This window comes from Corythoichthys intestinalis, chromosome 11, assembly GCF_030265065.1.
Source record: "Corythoichthys intestinalis isolate RoL2023-P3 chromosome 11, ASM3026506v1, whole genome shotgun sequence".
NCBI classification, from domain to species: Eukaryota; Metazoa; Chordata; class Actinopteri; order Syngnathiformes; family Syngnathidae; genus Corythoichthys; species Corythoichthys intestinalis.
Genome location: NC_080405.1, coordinates 38,220,539 through 38,234,560, shown reverse-complemented (window position 1 = coordinate 38,234,560; position 14,022 = coordinate 38,220,539). Strand labels below are relative to the sequence as shown.

Below are 14,022 nucleotides of genomic sequence, written 5' to 3'. Positions count from 1 at the left end.
TTCAGAAAACATGCACATTTGAACCAATCAGAGCTAACTATCTCTGGTGATCACATGTCAGTATGTCAGCCAGATGAGTCCAGGCGTTTTGCTTTGCTGCGTGCATTCGCATATTGACGTGACTCATCATCGTCAGACTCTGATAATTGCAGCAGCTGGGGAAACCTCCATGCCGTCCGTGGAATAAAATAAATAATAAATATTGGTGCAAACGGATTACGCTACACAAGCACTTTATTATGCTTGTTGTTAACACTTTTGTATGTAAATTTGATGTTGGTAGATTGTTATCTTCTTGGAGATGAAATGCATGTGTGGCAGCTTAGCATTTTTTTTTTTACATAGCGTTTTGACAGTTGCCGTCATATTTTTGGAATCAAAGCACCCATTACCGGAACAGCATTCAGGCCCCGAGTCTTATACTGGAGCTGCGTTCCTGCCCAGAAACTTATACCGGAATTGCGTTCCTGACCGTTCTGGCCCACTTTCACCCCTGTTTAAAAATGAGTTAGCCTTCGTCTAGTATTAGTGGACGAAAGCTCAAACAAATTTCATATAGTTTTACCCGACAGTTACTCAAATTGTTTTTGTTTATAACATTCAAAAGTTTTAGTCCAAAAATAAATAAAGGTTACCAACAATTTGGAATGAACATTGACAGACAAGCATATATTGTAATTTGTATTGTCTACAATGAAAACACCAACTTTGTTACGATAATACACACTCAGCAAGAAAACAGTATATTATTTCCAATTAATTATACCCACCTGGACGGCATGTCCGAGAGTTTAAGACAACGCTTGCCACACTAAATGCTACAGTTAACGAGAATGCTATGCTAACACTTACTAGTTACATGTAGTGTTTGATGATCCCTCAGCACAGACCTTTAAAGGCTAAAGCAACATATATTTACATATATTGCATATTCTCTCTTGCCAAGATAAGAAATCGTATCTTACTATGTGTTTCAAAACAAGCAAAATGGAGCGCAGCCGAGTTTGAAACACATCCTTAACTCCAGTGAAGAGAGTGAGGGCCCAACACTGACCCAAACACTGCGATGATGCAGGCTGACGTACTCCACCTATAATATGAAAATGTCACGCATTGTGAACGTATGACAGAAACTATGTCGCATTTCCGTCCATTTCCGCACATCCCAAACATCTGAATAATGTTTTCCTCCTACAAAATAACAGAAACAACAAGACAAATAGAGCTTTTGATAGCAAAGTAACAATTTATCTATTTATAGCCGGTTAAACTTTACCCTCATCGTTGCCTGTCTCAAAAAGATGAATTTTTTGGAGTCTCTGCGGGCTCTGCTCGTGAGCAGCACGGACTCAACGGCATCTAGTGGTCCCAATTGTTCTGCTCCACTGTCGTCCACCGCTTGCCATCCATTCGGTCGTCTTCCGCCGGCGCCCCGGCTTTGCGGCTTGGCCGTTCGTTGCCGTTGAATAGGGTTGTGGGTCTTACCAAATGTGCTACTGCCCTCCAGTGGCCAGTTTTATTGCTTTAAAATGGGATTTTCAGCTTTGTGCTTTGGAGATAAATTGAATCGCAACCCAGATATGTATCTTTTGGGAAAAAACGCAAAAGGTGTATAAATACGTCTTTGGGACACTGAAACAATTAAAAATAGAACGTATTAATATGTTTTTGGGAGCAAATGAGTTAAAGGTCTGTGCTGAGTGATCATCACACACTAAACTAACTTGTAGCGTTGGCATAGCGTTAGCATTAGCATTTTGCCCAGTGACTCTGTGTCTACTTAAACTCGTGGAAAACATTTTACATATAGTTCGTGGCGTCCAGGTGAGTTTAATTAATTGCAAATAATGTGCCATTTTCCTGCCTGAGTTGATTCGAAATTGTTGTTGTTGGTTTATTTATTCATGGACTAAAACTTTTGAAGTTTATAGATGAAAAAAATTTGAGAATTGTCGACTAAAGCTAGATGAAATTTGTCTGAGTTTTCGTTGACTAAAACTAGACGAAGACGAACGCATTTTGAAATGACTAAAATATCACTAAGACGAATAAGTATTTTCGGCCAAAAGACTAATACGAAAATTAAAATGGTTGCCAAAAATAACACTGCTTTGTTGTAATATTTTTTTTATGTTAACACTTTCATAACTAAAAAAGCTTTTGTGTGAAATCCTATAAAAAAGAATACTGAAGACCTTAAAATTGAACTTAAAAAGGTAATTCCCATTTAGCTCAGAGTGACACTCTACAGTAAAACCTAGATTTTTTGTATAACCGTAATTTTGACAGTTTCAATCTTGATATTCCGCAACGCCCTCTGGTGGGCAAGTTATAGCTAGTGTGACTACCAACCCCATTCTCCCCTATTCCATATAGAAGCCGTGCCTTAGCTGCATTTTGGTCAGGAGCCAATAATCAAGGCAAAATGTCACATTGTGGCAAATAGGCCATACCCGAGCCAACAGTAAATAGTTGGAGCCAAGTTAGACAAGCATGTCGGCGACGCCCTACCCATACAAATGAATCAAGATGCCGGATGTGAGAGAGGAACACAAAGAACATGAAAAGATTGCTAACTTGGGTGAATTATTCAAATATTGTTCTGATCCCTCAGGCTTGCCAGCGGAGTCATGAGAATTCCGCTAGATGGAAAATAAACAGACTCGGGGCTAGTGTATTTGAGCGTGTTTGTTTGCATGCGTGTGCACAACACTGTTGTGCGCGCATGCATCTCGACACCCATATGCTTGCTGTGTCTGCACTGCAGGCAAGTGTCTACTTCTTCTTAGCAAGTAAGCTTGTTCTGGGGGACATCATTTGTGTCCAAATAACAAATACATGATGTCGCTAATAGCACAGAAAAACATATTAGTTCACGTTGAAAAGAGTGTAGCCATCTGGTGACAAACTTGGACCATTGCTGCCTCAATCATTCTGTGCCATTTGCCTTGGCTCCCTCTCTTCATCTCACATTCAGTCACCCATTTTGGCTCATTCCACCAAATTAGTTAACATAAGGGAGACGTGGCTGCCTTGTTCCGTGATTCATTAGAACTTCTATTAAGCAAGCGACAGAAAATCCTATTTTTAAATGTGAAGTAGTTCTCCAAAAAACAATATTTGGTGACGTTGCATCAGTCACTTAATGGAGCTGAGCTGCCACCCACTTCTTTGGCTTTGGTTGTGTTGTTTTCATCAGGTCTGTAGGATTAGGGGCCATCACTGTGCACACATGTTGAAAGGACTTTAAGAACTGAGGGATGACCTTTTGTTCTTATGTTCCCCTCAAGGACACGCAAACGTCAGGTGTTCGATAAAGTCGCACAATGACCATCAGCGAGCTTTGCCATTATGAGCACCAAAAGCCTCAAACAGAACCCGCTTCGACCTGTAAAGAATGGTGGGGGTCTTTTTTTCCTATCCCCCTTGACAACATGTCCAAATTGAGGCGTGCCACTGGGCTATTGTACTGCTGTCCCTCCTTTAGGAGCTGGCCTGACCTCAAACCTGCGGTGCTGTGTGATTGAAAATCAGTTGCACAGCCTTTCACTTTTGCGACAACAATCTACTCCTTGGGGATTTTATATGAAAAACTCTGTGGTGAATAATCAGATTCCTGTATTATACAGTGGAAGGAATAAGAACAGGCTAGGTTTTGATTTCATAGTTACTACAGTGTTAAAAGAGGACAACTTTTCTGCTTCACATTACTTTTCATGTCTTCCAATAGTCTCCCTTCAATTAATTGTCAGCTCAGTAAAAAGTTAGTTAACTCCTTCACCGATAGTATTTATTTGAGCCTCACTGCTAACTGAAACAGTGGCACATATCCAGGCTTGTAAACAGTTGCTCTGATGAATCTTAATCGTAAACTCGTGACATTTGTGTGCAAATATCTGCTTAGATTTGTGCTGTTGCTGCATTTTTTTACCTTTGAAATTGTATTTTATTTCAGATTGAAGTTTTGCTTGTACTGCACTGTAATTTTGTGAATGCTTTGACTTGGTGAAAGCATACTAGATTGGTAAATGGTCAATAGTAAATGGTGTTATACTTGTACATTGCTTTTCCACCTTTCGAGGCTCTCAAAGCGCTTTACACTACATCGTCATCCACCTACTAGTGACGCAGCACCAGGAGCAATGTGGGGTTCAGTATCTTGCTCAAGGATACTTAGGTGAGTTCATCAGGGCGACGAATTGAACCCACAACCTCTGGGTTGAGGGACAACTACTCTACCACTGACGCACATCACCCTTTTGGACAAAAAAAAAAAAGCCCCGTCCATTTCCAATGGCATATTCAGCCTAACATATTGATATTGGTAATTAAATTCACTTTGCCACTGATATAAGCTCACAATAACCTTTCCATTTACACCAATTGATGTTCCACTGGAACCCACCAAAAATATCGATTGGTGAATTTACAAACAAACAAACAAACAAAAAACAACGAGATAAAGAGATGTTTGTTTGTTTGTTTGTTTACAAAACAAACATCTTTTTTTTTTTTTTGGTCTGTTTTGTTTTGTTTGTTTGTTTGTTTCTTTTCAATGCAAAAAAAACAGAAGGAAGTGACTTGTTTATGCTTAAAATAAACAGAAAGTGATCTGGAATGGGCCAAAATCACTTCAAGATTGCAGTATACCAAACAGCACTTGCATTTACTAGTATATGGCGGAAAACACAGACAAGACTGAAAAAGCAGTTTCTGCTCTTGCACTCTTCTTGAAAAGAAACTGCTGTATTTTAAGCCAAAAGAACTGTTGTGTTTTATAGAACAATATATGCTGCCATAGCAGATTCATGGCGTATTAAGCCCCCAAACTATTTTTAATTTATCCGTTTAACCCTGGAAATCCCCGTTTACAGACGTGGCGCAACCGCTTTTGTTTCAACCCAGCCATAAAACGAAGGTAATTAATTATATTTATTATTCAAAATGTCTGTCATTTTTAGCTTAGAATCATTAATTGATGCGAAATGTTTCATTAAAAAAAAAAAAAAAAAAAAAAAAAGACTTAAAAAAATTATTCACTCTCATATTTTAAACTTTTAAACAAATTACGTCACAATTAAAAAATTGGCATCTGTAAAAAGGTCAGGGATATCTACCTCATAACTATCGCTTTTTTTTTTTTTTTGTTACTGTCCCATTTTCTATGATATGTCAGATGATAAATAATTGATCCAAACAAAGAAAAATGGGAAGAAGAAAAAAACATTTAAAAGGGTAAATATATGAAAAAGAAAATCTCGACCACTCCTTGATGTCTGCAATTTCTGCATCGCGACCTTTGTTATATTACCATGTTTCACCCCTAAAATTCCCAAGAAATACAGCTGTGGCCATTCACAGCTGTGTCTTGACACTCAGTGATACATTCTACATGGAGTTTTTGGATCAAAACAAGTTAAGTAAACAATAATATCTTGTTAAAGTCATAGCGACTTTAATTCTGTTCTCGCGTGCTCTCACTTCCAGATGGGGTTTTGCTGTTTAAAATTATTATTTTATTTATTTATTTATTTAACAAAAAGCCCTCCTGTTCAAAATTGTTCTTCCCTCAGAAAAATGAGATTTTAAGCTTTCCAATGATGTATCACTCATGCATAACGGACGATTTTGAAATTTGGCCAAATTGGGGGTCTCATAGCCGGAACTTCAAGTCACCTGAGTGTTTTCCGCCATATGCATATTAGTTAAATCAACATATATTGATCAGGGTTATCCAGGGGACCACCCTGGATTCCGGGGGAATGACGGCGGCCCAATGCTGGTGCTGCGGGAGGAGGGATGGGCTGCGTTGGGCAACACGGACTTTCAACTCCCTCCACAGATTTTCTATGGGGTTGAGATCTGGAGACTGGTTAGGCCACTCCAGAACCTTGAAATGCTTCTTACGAAGCCGCTCCTTTGTTTCCCTGGCTGTGTGTTTGGGATCATTGTCATGCTGAAAGACCCATCCACGTCTCATCTTCAATCCCCTTGCTGGTGGAAGAAGTTTTTCACTCAAAATTTCTCGATACATGGCCCCATTCATTCTTTCCTTTACACAGATCAGTCGTCCTGGTCCCTTTGCAGAAAAACAGCCCCAAAGCATGATGTTTCCACCCCCGTGCTTCACAGTGGGAATTATGTTCTTCAGATGCAATTCGGTATTCTTTTTCGTCCAAACACGAGAACCTGTTTTTCTACCAAAAAGTTCTATTTTGGTTTCATCTGACCATAACACATTCTCCCAGTCTTTTTCGGGATCATCCAAATGCTCTCTAGCGAACCGCAGACGGTCCTTGACGTGTACTGGCTTCAACAGGGGGACACGTCTGGCACTGCAGGATTTGAGTCCCTGGTGGTGCATTGTGTTACTGATAGTAGCCTTTGTTACTGTGTTCCCAGCTCTCTGTAGGTCATTTACTAGGTCCCCCGTGTGGTTCCGGGATTTTTGCTCACCGTTCTTGTTATCATTTTGATGCCACAGGGTGAGATCTTGCATGGAGCCCCAGATCGAGGGAGATTATCAGTGGTCTTGTATGTCTTCCATTTTCTAATAATTGCTCCCACAGTTGATTTCTTTACACCAAGCGTTTTACTTATTGCAGATTCTGTCTTCCCAGCGTGGTGCAGGTCTACAATTTTGTCTCTGGTGTCCGACAGCTCTTTGGTCTTGGCCGTAATGGAGTTTGGAGTGTGACTGACTGAGGTCATGGACAGGTGTTTTTTACACCGATAATGAGTTAAAACAGGTGCCATTTATACAGGTAATGAGTGGAGCCTTGTTAGACCTAGTTAGAAGAAGTTAGACCTCTTTGACAGCCAGAAATCTTGCTTGTTTGTAGGTGACCCAATACTTATTTTCCACTCTAATTTGGAAATCTTTAAAAATCAAACAATCTGATTTTCTGTTTTTTTTTTTCCACATTCTGTCTCTCATGATTGAGGTTTACCCAGGTTGACAATTACAGGCCCTTCTAATATTTTCAAGTTGGAGAACTTGCACAATTGGTGGTTGACTAAATACTTATTTGCCCCACTGTACATAAATAAAACATATTATTATACTTAATTTTATTTATCCCATGACAATTTAGAGGAAATGTGCATGGGTGTGCATTAAATAGAAGTTCTTTCTTCATAATCTTACCAAAATCTTTAGCACTTTATCAATGATATTCTCATAATTAGCAAACTAGTTCCACTCCAGTCTCTTGTATGAAAACCTTCTTTTAATGGCCAATAGTCTTGCTTTGTGCCAGAAAAAAAGAGAATTCCATCACCTCATCAGAGCAAATTTTGAGCCCATCTCTTTATTTCACAGTCATATGGCTAAACTGTGGGGCGACATTCCGCATTCATTAGGATCTAATTTGCTATTCAATCATTTTCAATCCTAGCTCGGATAATCAGCCCACTGGCCCACGGATGGGTCCACTCAATGCCAAACAAGGACAATTATCTGATTGGTTCCGCTCTCTCTGCCAAACAGATCTGACTGCATAGAGACCCAAGCTGTGTCAGCATTCCGCCACACATACATACAAAAATCCTGGACACACACACGCAAAATATAGCTTGCGGCATTGCTGCACAAAGGGCCTTATTCCTACAACTGTGTCTTAGCTTTTTGCCACTTTTCAATTATGAACTGGTGCCAAATCCAAAATAACAATCAGTCAGAGTAGTTATGCTGTATTAGTTCTATCTCGCCCTGAGTGGTACTCATGCTTCATAAACCAAAGCCTCTGACCTGCTCTAGGTCGGAATTGTACTCTTGGGTTCATGCCCCCTGAACTCTTTATTGCTAGGATTAATGAGCGCTACAGTTTCCTTGCCCTCAGGTCGGCCAGGAAGAGGGTTGTTGCTGTCATAGCAGTGTGTTAGTGTGTGTGCCGTTGTAATAATTTCGCCTGGTCCTCTCCACTGATACATTCGGGACAGGGAAGAGCAAGACGGTGGTGTTGCTCCCCCCACGAGAGCTCATTACGGCTCTTTTTCGTATTAGCCCTGTGGTAACCTTCCCCAGGCCGGGTGCTGCGTCACTTTCGATATCACTCTTCGCCACTAGAACCCCTCCATGAACCAAAATGGCTGTACTCTCGGTTTACGTTAAAGCTGATATACTTAATCGGACAGCAGTTTTATCTCAGGACTGCAAAAAATTTTATTTTGTTTCTTTGTTGTTGTTTTTTCCTTGTACTACAAGTGCGTTAGGCTCTGGAGAAAGTTGTGCCTTAGATGGAACCACGCACAGAAAGACTTGTAGTTCTTAAAAGATAAATGTTAGTTTGAGTTATAATTATTTGATATTCAAACGTCTTTTAATGGTTTTGTTTTTTTATGAAATTTGAAAAATTTGTTAAACTAGTAGGTTGCCATATTTGTGGACGACACAATGCACTCTGGGCGGTGACGTCATTGGGCAGCGCTGCCGTACTTCCACAGTGTCACTTGTTAGCTACATAAACATGTCGTCAGTTCTGCCCTTCCAATTTGAACCAGAGTGGAAACGTCATGAGCAGGACAGCACTGTCGATATTTCACAAAACGAGCAGCAAAAGTTATTAAATGAAGGTCTCCAGCGAGATTCGAATCCCTGTTTCCCGTGCGACAAATGAGTATATAGACCACAGGACTATATGTTGGAGTCATGATTGTCCTTATAAAGCGATCACAACCCACATGCGTTGTTGTTGTTTATTGTTTATTGTCATCATCATCGGTATCATTGACAGTTACAAGATAGCATTGTGATAAGATTAATTAACCCGAAGAAAAGACAAGGCCTGACGGGAGAAGCCTGGGCTTATGGGCGTTGTCTGTATGTGCAGTAAAACCTGAAAGGGAAACGCAACTGAAAAGAAAGTGCGGCTGGCTTGACCAAGGAAAATGCGGCTCACTTCAGAAAGCAAGCAGACAACAATAACATTGGGACTGTGTAAGAGAGTTTATTGAACACACACACACACAAAAAAAACACGATCGCGAAAAGGGAGGGATCAAGGATCAATACAAAAAAAAAAAAAAAAAAAACATGTGAAAACTGCTGTGAGAGGCAGAAAAACGGGAAAAAAAACAAGGCAATTATGCAACTAGCAACGAAGGGATATACAACTGTCAAATGACATCAAGTCAATATCTTGGCAAGCTGCCTAGGATTGGTTTAAAGACATTGCTAATGAGCTGGAATTGGATGCAGGTACGATGTTAGGAACCTATCCAACAGCTCACAGCCTCAGAATGTGACAAAATCATGCCAGTCGTCATACTAGCTTCACTTGCTAGCTAGCACAGCTATTCTCCCAGTCCAGGCCAACTGCGTCATCACCCCTAGCGTGTATTGCGTGCGTAAAACATGGCGTCCTCCATAGGTCAAAACATGTATTAAATATTATCGAAAAAAAATATTTTTAAATCAGTGGCAATAATATATGTGTTTCTAATAACGTATTTCAGTAACAGAACAATTGTGTCTCATTAGAGCCTACAAGTCTTTAAGTCCAAGGTTCCCTTTAGGTTCTGGATACAGTGGTGCCTATGCAGTAGTAACACAATTAAAAAATATAATGTAAATAATAGAACAGTTTGGGCATCAGGATTTCAACATTTTATTAAAGAGTCTGCTGTAAGACTGGAGCCAAAAACAGCACGTCAACTCATTATACATGTTGCCTATTCTTCTGTGAACACTGCTCCTCTAACAGCACTATGTAATCCAAGTGTTTAGGGAGAGGGTTATAAATATTGGAGCATTTATGACATGTCCATTTCAGAATGCGATTTTGACAAGCACCAGCTTTATTGGTCAAGATTTTTAATTGAAACATGTCAGCCGATTGAAGAAGGGATTCCATGACTAGCAGATGGAGCTAAAAAGGGTCCAGGACAATGGTTCTTAACCTTGCTTAAGTTACCGAACCTCGTGAATTCAACAGGTGCATTCACCAAAAGTCACACACACAAAAAAAAAAACACCATGTAATTTTCAAATATTATTAGAGCATTGACTCAGGTTGAAATGGCCATTTTGACAGGTTCTCATTTTGGGAGAATCTTTGCTCATTGGTGCATTAATGCAGACCATGAATTTCAGCAAGCTCTCGACGTTCATTTGAACAGGAATAATGAATTTCTAACTGAATTCACAATCTGCCTGAACTTTTAGTTGGTTATTATTATTATTATTTTAACATTTCAGACACCATACGCGGCTTCTGTCTGAAATTAAACAAACACACCATTCAACCAACCTGAAACAATTTGGCCTGTTTAGGAATATACTATCATTTGGCCTTTCAATCTTATTGTTTTACAGTTTCACAAAAACATAACATGTTCTAATCTTTATCATTAATGCTATTAATTTAGGGCATTAACCATATAAAAACATATCAGGAGTTAATTTCCCATCAGTGTTGTGTACAGGCTTAGTTAAACAACTCATTGAACAGTAAGGTTTAGCTTGCTTGCGTCTGATTTCCATTTCTTAAATAGAGAAACAGGTAAAGAAAAAAAATCTTCAGCTTCCCTGTACATCTGCTTGGATTTGAGCATTTGCAAGTGGATTTGCATGTCTTTGTGCTCTCCCAAAAGGTTTACATTTTAGAGCCTGTAGATTTGCAAAATATGGCAACAGAGTTTCCTATCAGTTGTTCAGATCTTGCATGCAAATCAAGGGCGTAGGTTCGGTCTCAACATTGGTAGGGACGATATAAAAGCATACCCTGCATGAGAGCTTTTTGCTGGAGATGGGACATTATTAAGACCAAACACATTGGGTGAACTGGGGTCAGGGCTACATTTCTAATGAATATGAACCTCATTAATTGATAGGCTAAATGATCAATGCAAAGATAAATCTACTTTCATGTGTATTGTTTCAGGTGATACAATGGCGTATCGCAAGCAACACGTAACTTCCGCTCATTAATATTCATGACATTAGCTACTGTTGCTAAGGAGGGACACGCCAACGTTTGTCCCTAATAGGAAATGAATGGAAATTGTGTACGAAGGAGATGTTTACAGAGCTAAACCTACCAATTCTCTCCGAAAATGATGTCCCCGGTGCCAAATTCACTTGCAAAGATGTGGAAGAACATAAAAATGTTCAGTTAAAGAGATGGCTTGAGTGTCGAAGGCTGAAAAAGACGACTTTTATAGACGCGACTGACAATGACATTCTCCTGTTTCAACAAGCTATCCTTTATCATCAGCCCTGTCTTTCGTATATATCCTCTGGTTGTCCTACGTCTCTGACCGTTCTTGGGGGTAATTTAGTTAGCTTTGTGTAGCGATCGCAAATGCAGTGACAGCCAACAAACACTTTTAATTTTTTCATTGATAACAAATCTTAATTCTATAATTTATTTACTCTTCCCCCTTACTAAAGTTGTTTTTTAATAACAAACGGTAACAGTGGCAGTCAGATACCATTGTAATTCTTTTCAGGTCATTCATTGTCAGACAGAAGCAGTACGGCACAACATTACGCTAAAAAATAAGTTAAAAATATAAAAATGGCTTACCTCTTTGTCCTCTGAAAGACCATGCCAACCCAACAAAATGTTTACTGCATATGAAATGTGACTGGATTCACCGAGCTGGTGTTAAAGTCCGCGCAAGTTGATTCGGTCGATTTTTTTCCTCCCGAGTTTTTGGTTACCGGAAACGTATGAAGAAAACATCCTTCATATGTCATAATGTCTAGAGTCGTTTCTACAAGTTCCATAAAAGCAATGTGTGATCGGCATGTTCGTTTTTTGAAAGATTACCGGAGAAAAGTAGCACAAATTACATTGTTTCTATGCGAGGGCGGGTCTATAATGTCCCACTTCGGCTTTACTTCCGCTTTACGATGTGACGTCACGGTCTAAAAATAGCATGCGTGGGGTATGCCATTCAAACCTTTGTTTACAAAAACTAAAAAAAAAAAAAAAAAGAAAAAAACGGTTTGAAAACTTCCAAAACGTCTGGATTTTATTAGCAAATTTAAATTGCGATATTTGAACATCACTTAAATTATATTAACATACACAATAAATACAAACTTTTTAACAATCACTTACCGGTAACTATCCAGGAATGCAAAAAAAAAATAAATAAACATTTGTGTTAAGACCACTCAAAATTTTCTGTCTAAATAAAAAAAATTTTCGGAAAAAAATTCTTAGGGATTAACAAAAATAAATAAAAATGGAGCCGCCCTATAGGTAAAACACTACTGCTTTTGTCCAAACTGAACAAAAAAAAAATGAAAGCTCATTTGGGCTGATATTAGACCACATATATAAATTGAAAATTTGGGAGAAGGGAGTAAACCTCAGTTCACTACATTTCTCAGTTTATTTAACACTAACAGTAGAAAACACATCCAGGAGGACACTTCTCTCTAAGCAGCTTACCACTCGAGTTTTGCAGGTTAGCAAATTCACACAGTTTAATGTTATACTAACAAGGAGTGTGACAATATATCGAAATGGTGATATATCGTGATACTTTGTATCCCAAAAGGTTATCGATATGCTCCTGCCAAGAATCGAAATATCGTTTTAAAAAGGTGTCAATGTCTAAAAAAAATAAATAAATAAAAATGAACCAACAATTTGCTACCAAAATCTTCCACCATAATAGTGTCTCAATTAACTCTAACACTGCATTGACGGTGCTTGACGCCCAATCCATTTAGACTGGGAACGTTCGTTCATTCGAAACCAGAGCGTTCAGAAATTCTGTCCGATTTTCAGGGCATTTACAGGTCACTTGCTGTTCATTTTAGTGCATTTACAGGTCATTTCCTGTTGAGTTTGAGTCACTAACTGTTCATTTGGGTGATTCCCAGGTCATTTCCTGTTCTGTAACCTAAAATAAACAGCAAGTGACACATAAAATACCCCATAATCAACAGGAAGTAACTGAAAATCAACAGGTAAATGACCTTAAATGGCCTAAAATTACCTTTTTTCCTGGCATTGGCTGCCACTGACGGCCATAGACGTTCAATCCGTTTCAAGTGCGAGGGATGGCAGTGAATGAACGTTCATTTTCTGCCACCCTCCCAGTTCAAAAGGATTGGACGTCTACTTGTGATAAACTCATTCCAATTCATAGCAGAAGCATGTTTTTCTGTTTATTAGTTGTTTGTAGAATATCCTAGAATGATATCCTGACCAACGACACCCCCCAAAATATCACTGCTCTAGAGGACATCTGCATGGAGGAATGGGCCAAAATACCAGCAACAGTGTGTGAAAAGCTTGTGAAGAGTTACAGAAAACGTTTGGGCTCCATCATTGCCAACAAAGAGTACATAACAAAGTATTGAGATGAACTTTTGGTATTGACCAAATACTTATTTTCCACCATGATTTGAAAAAAAATTCTTTAAAACTCAAAAGAGGTGATTTTCTGTTTTTTTTTTTCCCACATTCTCTCTCTCATGTTTGAGGTTGACCCATGTTGACAATTACAGGCCTCTCTAATATTTTCAAGTGGGAGAACTTGCACAATTAGTGGTTGACTAAATACTTATTTGGCCCACTCTTTATAACTGAACTCATTTTATAATGCAAATAACGTTGCTTAAAAGTTGGTGGGGACAATTTGACCATCCTGAAAAGTTGGTAGTGTTATGTCCCTGTTATGTCCCTTGATGCAAATGTACCCACTATTTTTGCATGAAAGCTGCATTGTATATCCCAAGAAAAATTTTGAATTTGTTCAGCATGTTTTTCCAAATTTAAGTGAGATTTTATTTCCTCACGTAGGGTTTTTTTTTGTTTTTTTTTGTTTTGTTTTTTTTTTTTGTTACAGTGGACGGAGGTTGGAGTGAATGGAGCAAGTGGTCGCCATGCGGAGCTGACTGTGCTATGTGGAGGAGCCGGGAGTGCACCCAGCCGTCACCTGGAACCGGCGGCAAGGACTGTCAGGGGCTGGACCTTCAGTCTCTTAATTGCACAAGCGAACAGTGCCCACAGAGTGAGTGTACAACCACCCACACACAGTAAACTGCACTAAGTTGTG

The 14,022-nt window shown here is 39.1% G+C and overlaps 1 protein-coding gene across 4 annotated transcripts in view; it reads left to right on the top strand.

Moving 5' to 3' along the window:
- unc5a (unc-5 netrin receptor A) overlaps positions 1–14,022 on the top strand; it is a 398,198-nt gene that overhangs the window by 267,188 nt on the left and 116,988 nt on the right. For all 4 annotated transcript variants that reach the window (XM_057851224.1, XM_057851223.1, XM_057851222.1 and 1 more), the window contains one exon: positions 13,813–13,977. In XM_057851224.1, coding sequence (XP_057707207.1) covers positions 13,813–13,977 — 165 coding nt within the window. The remainder of the gene's footprint in view (positions 1–13,812; positions 13,978–14,022) is intronic.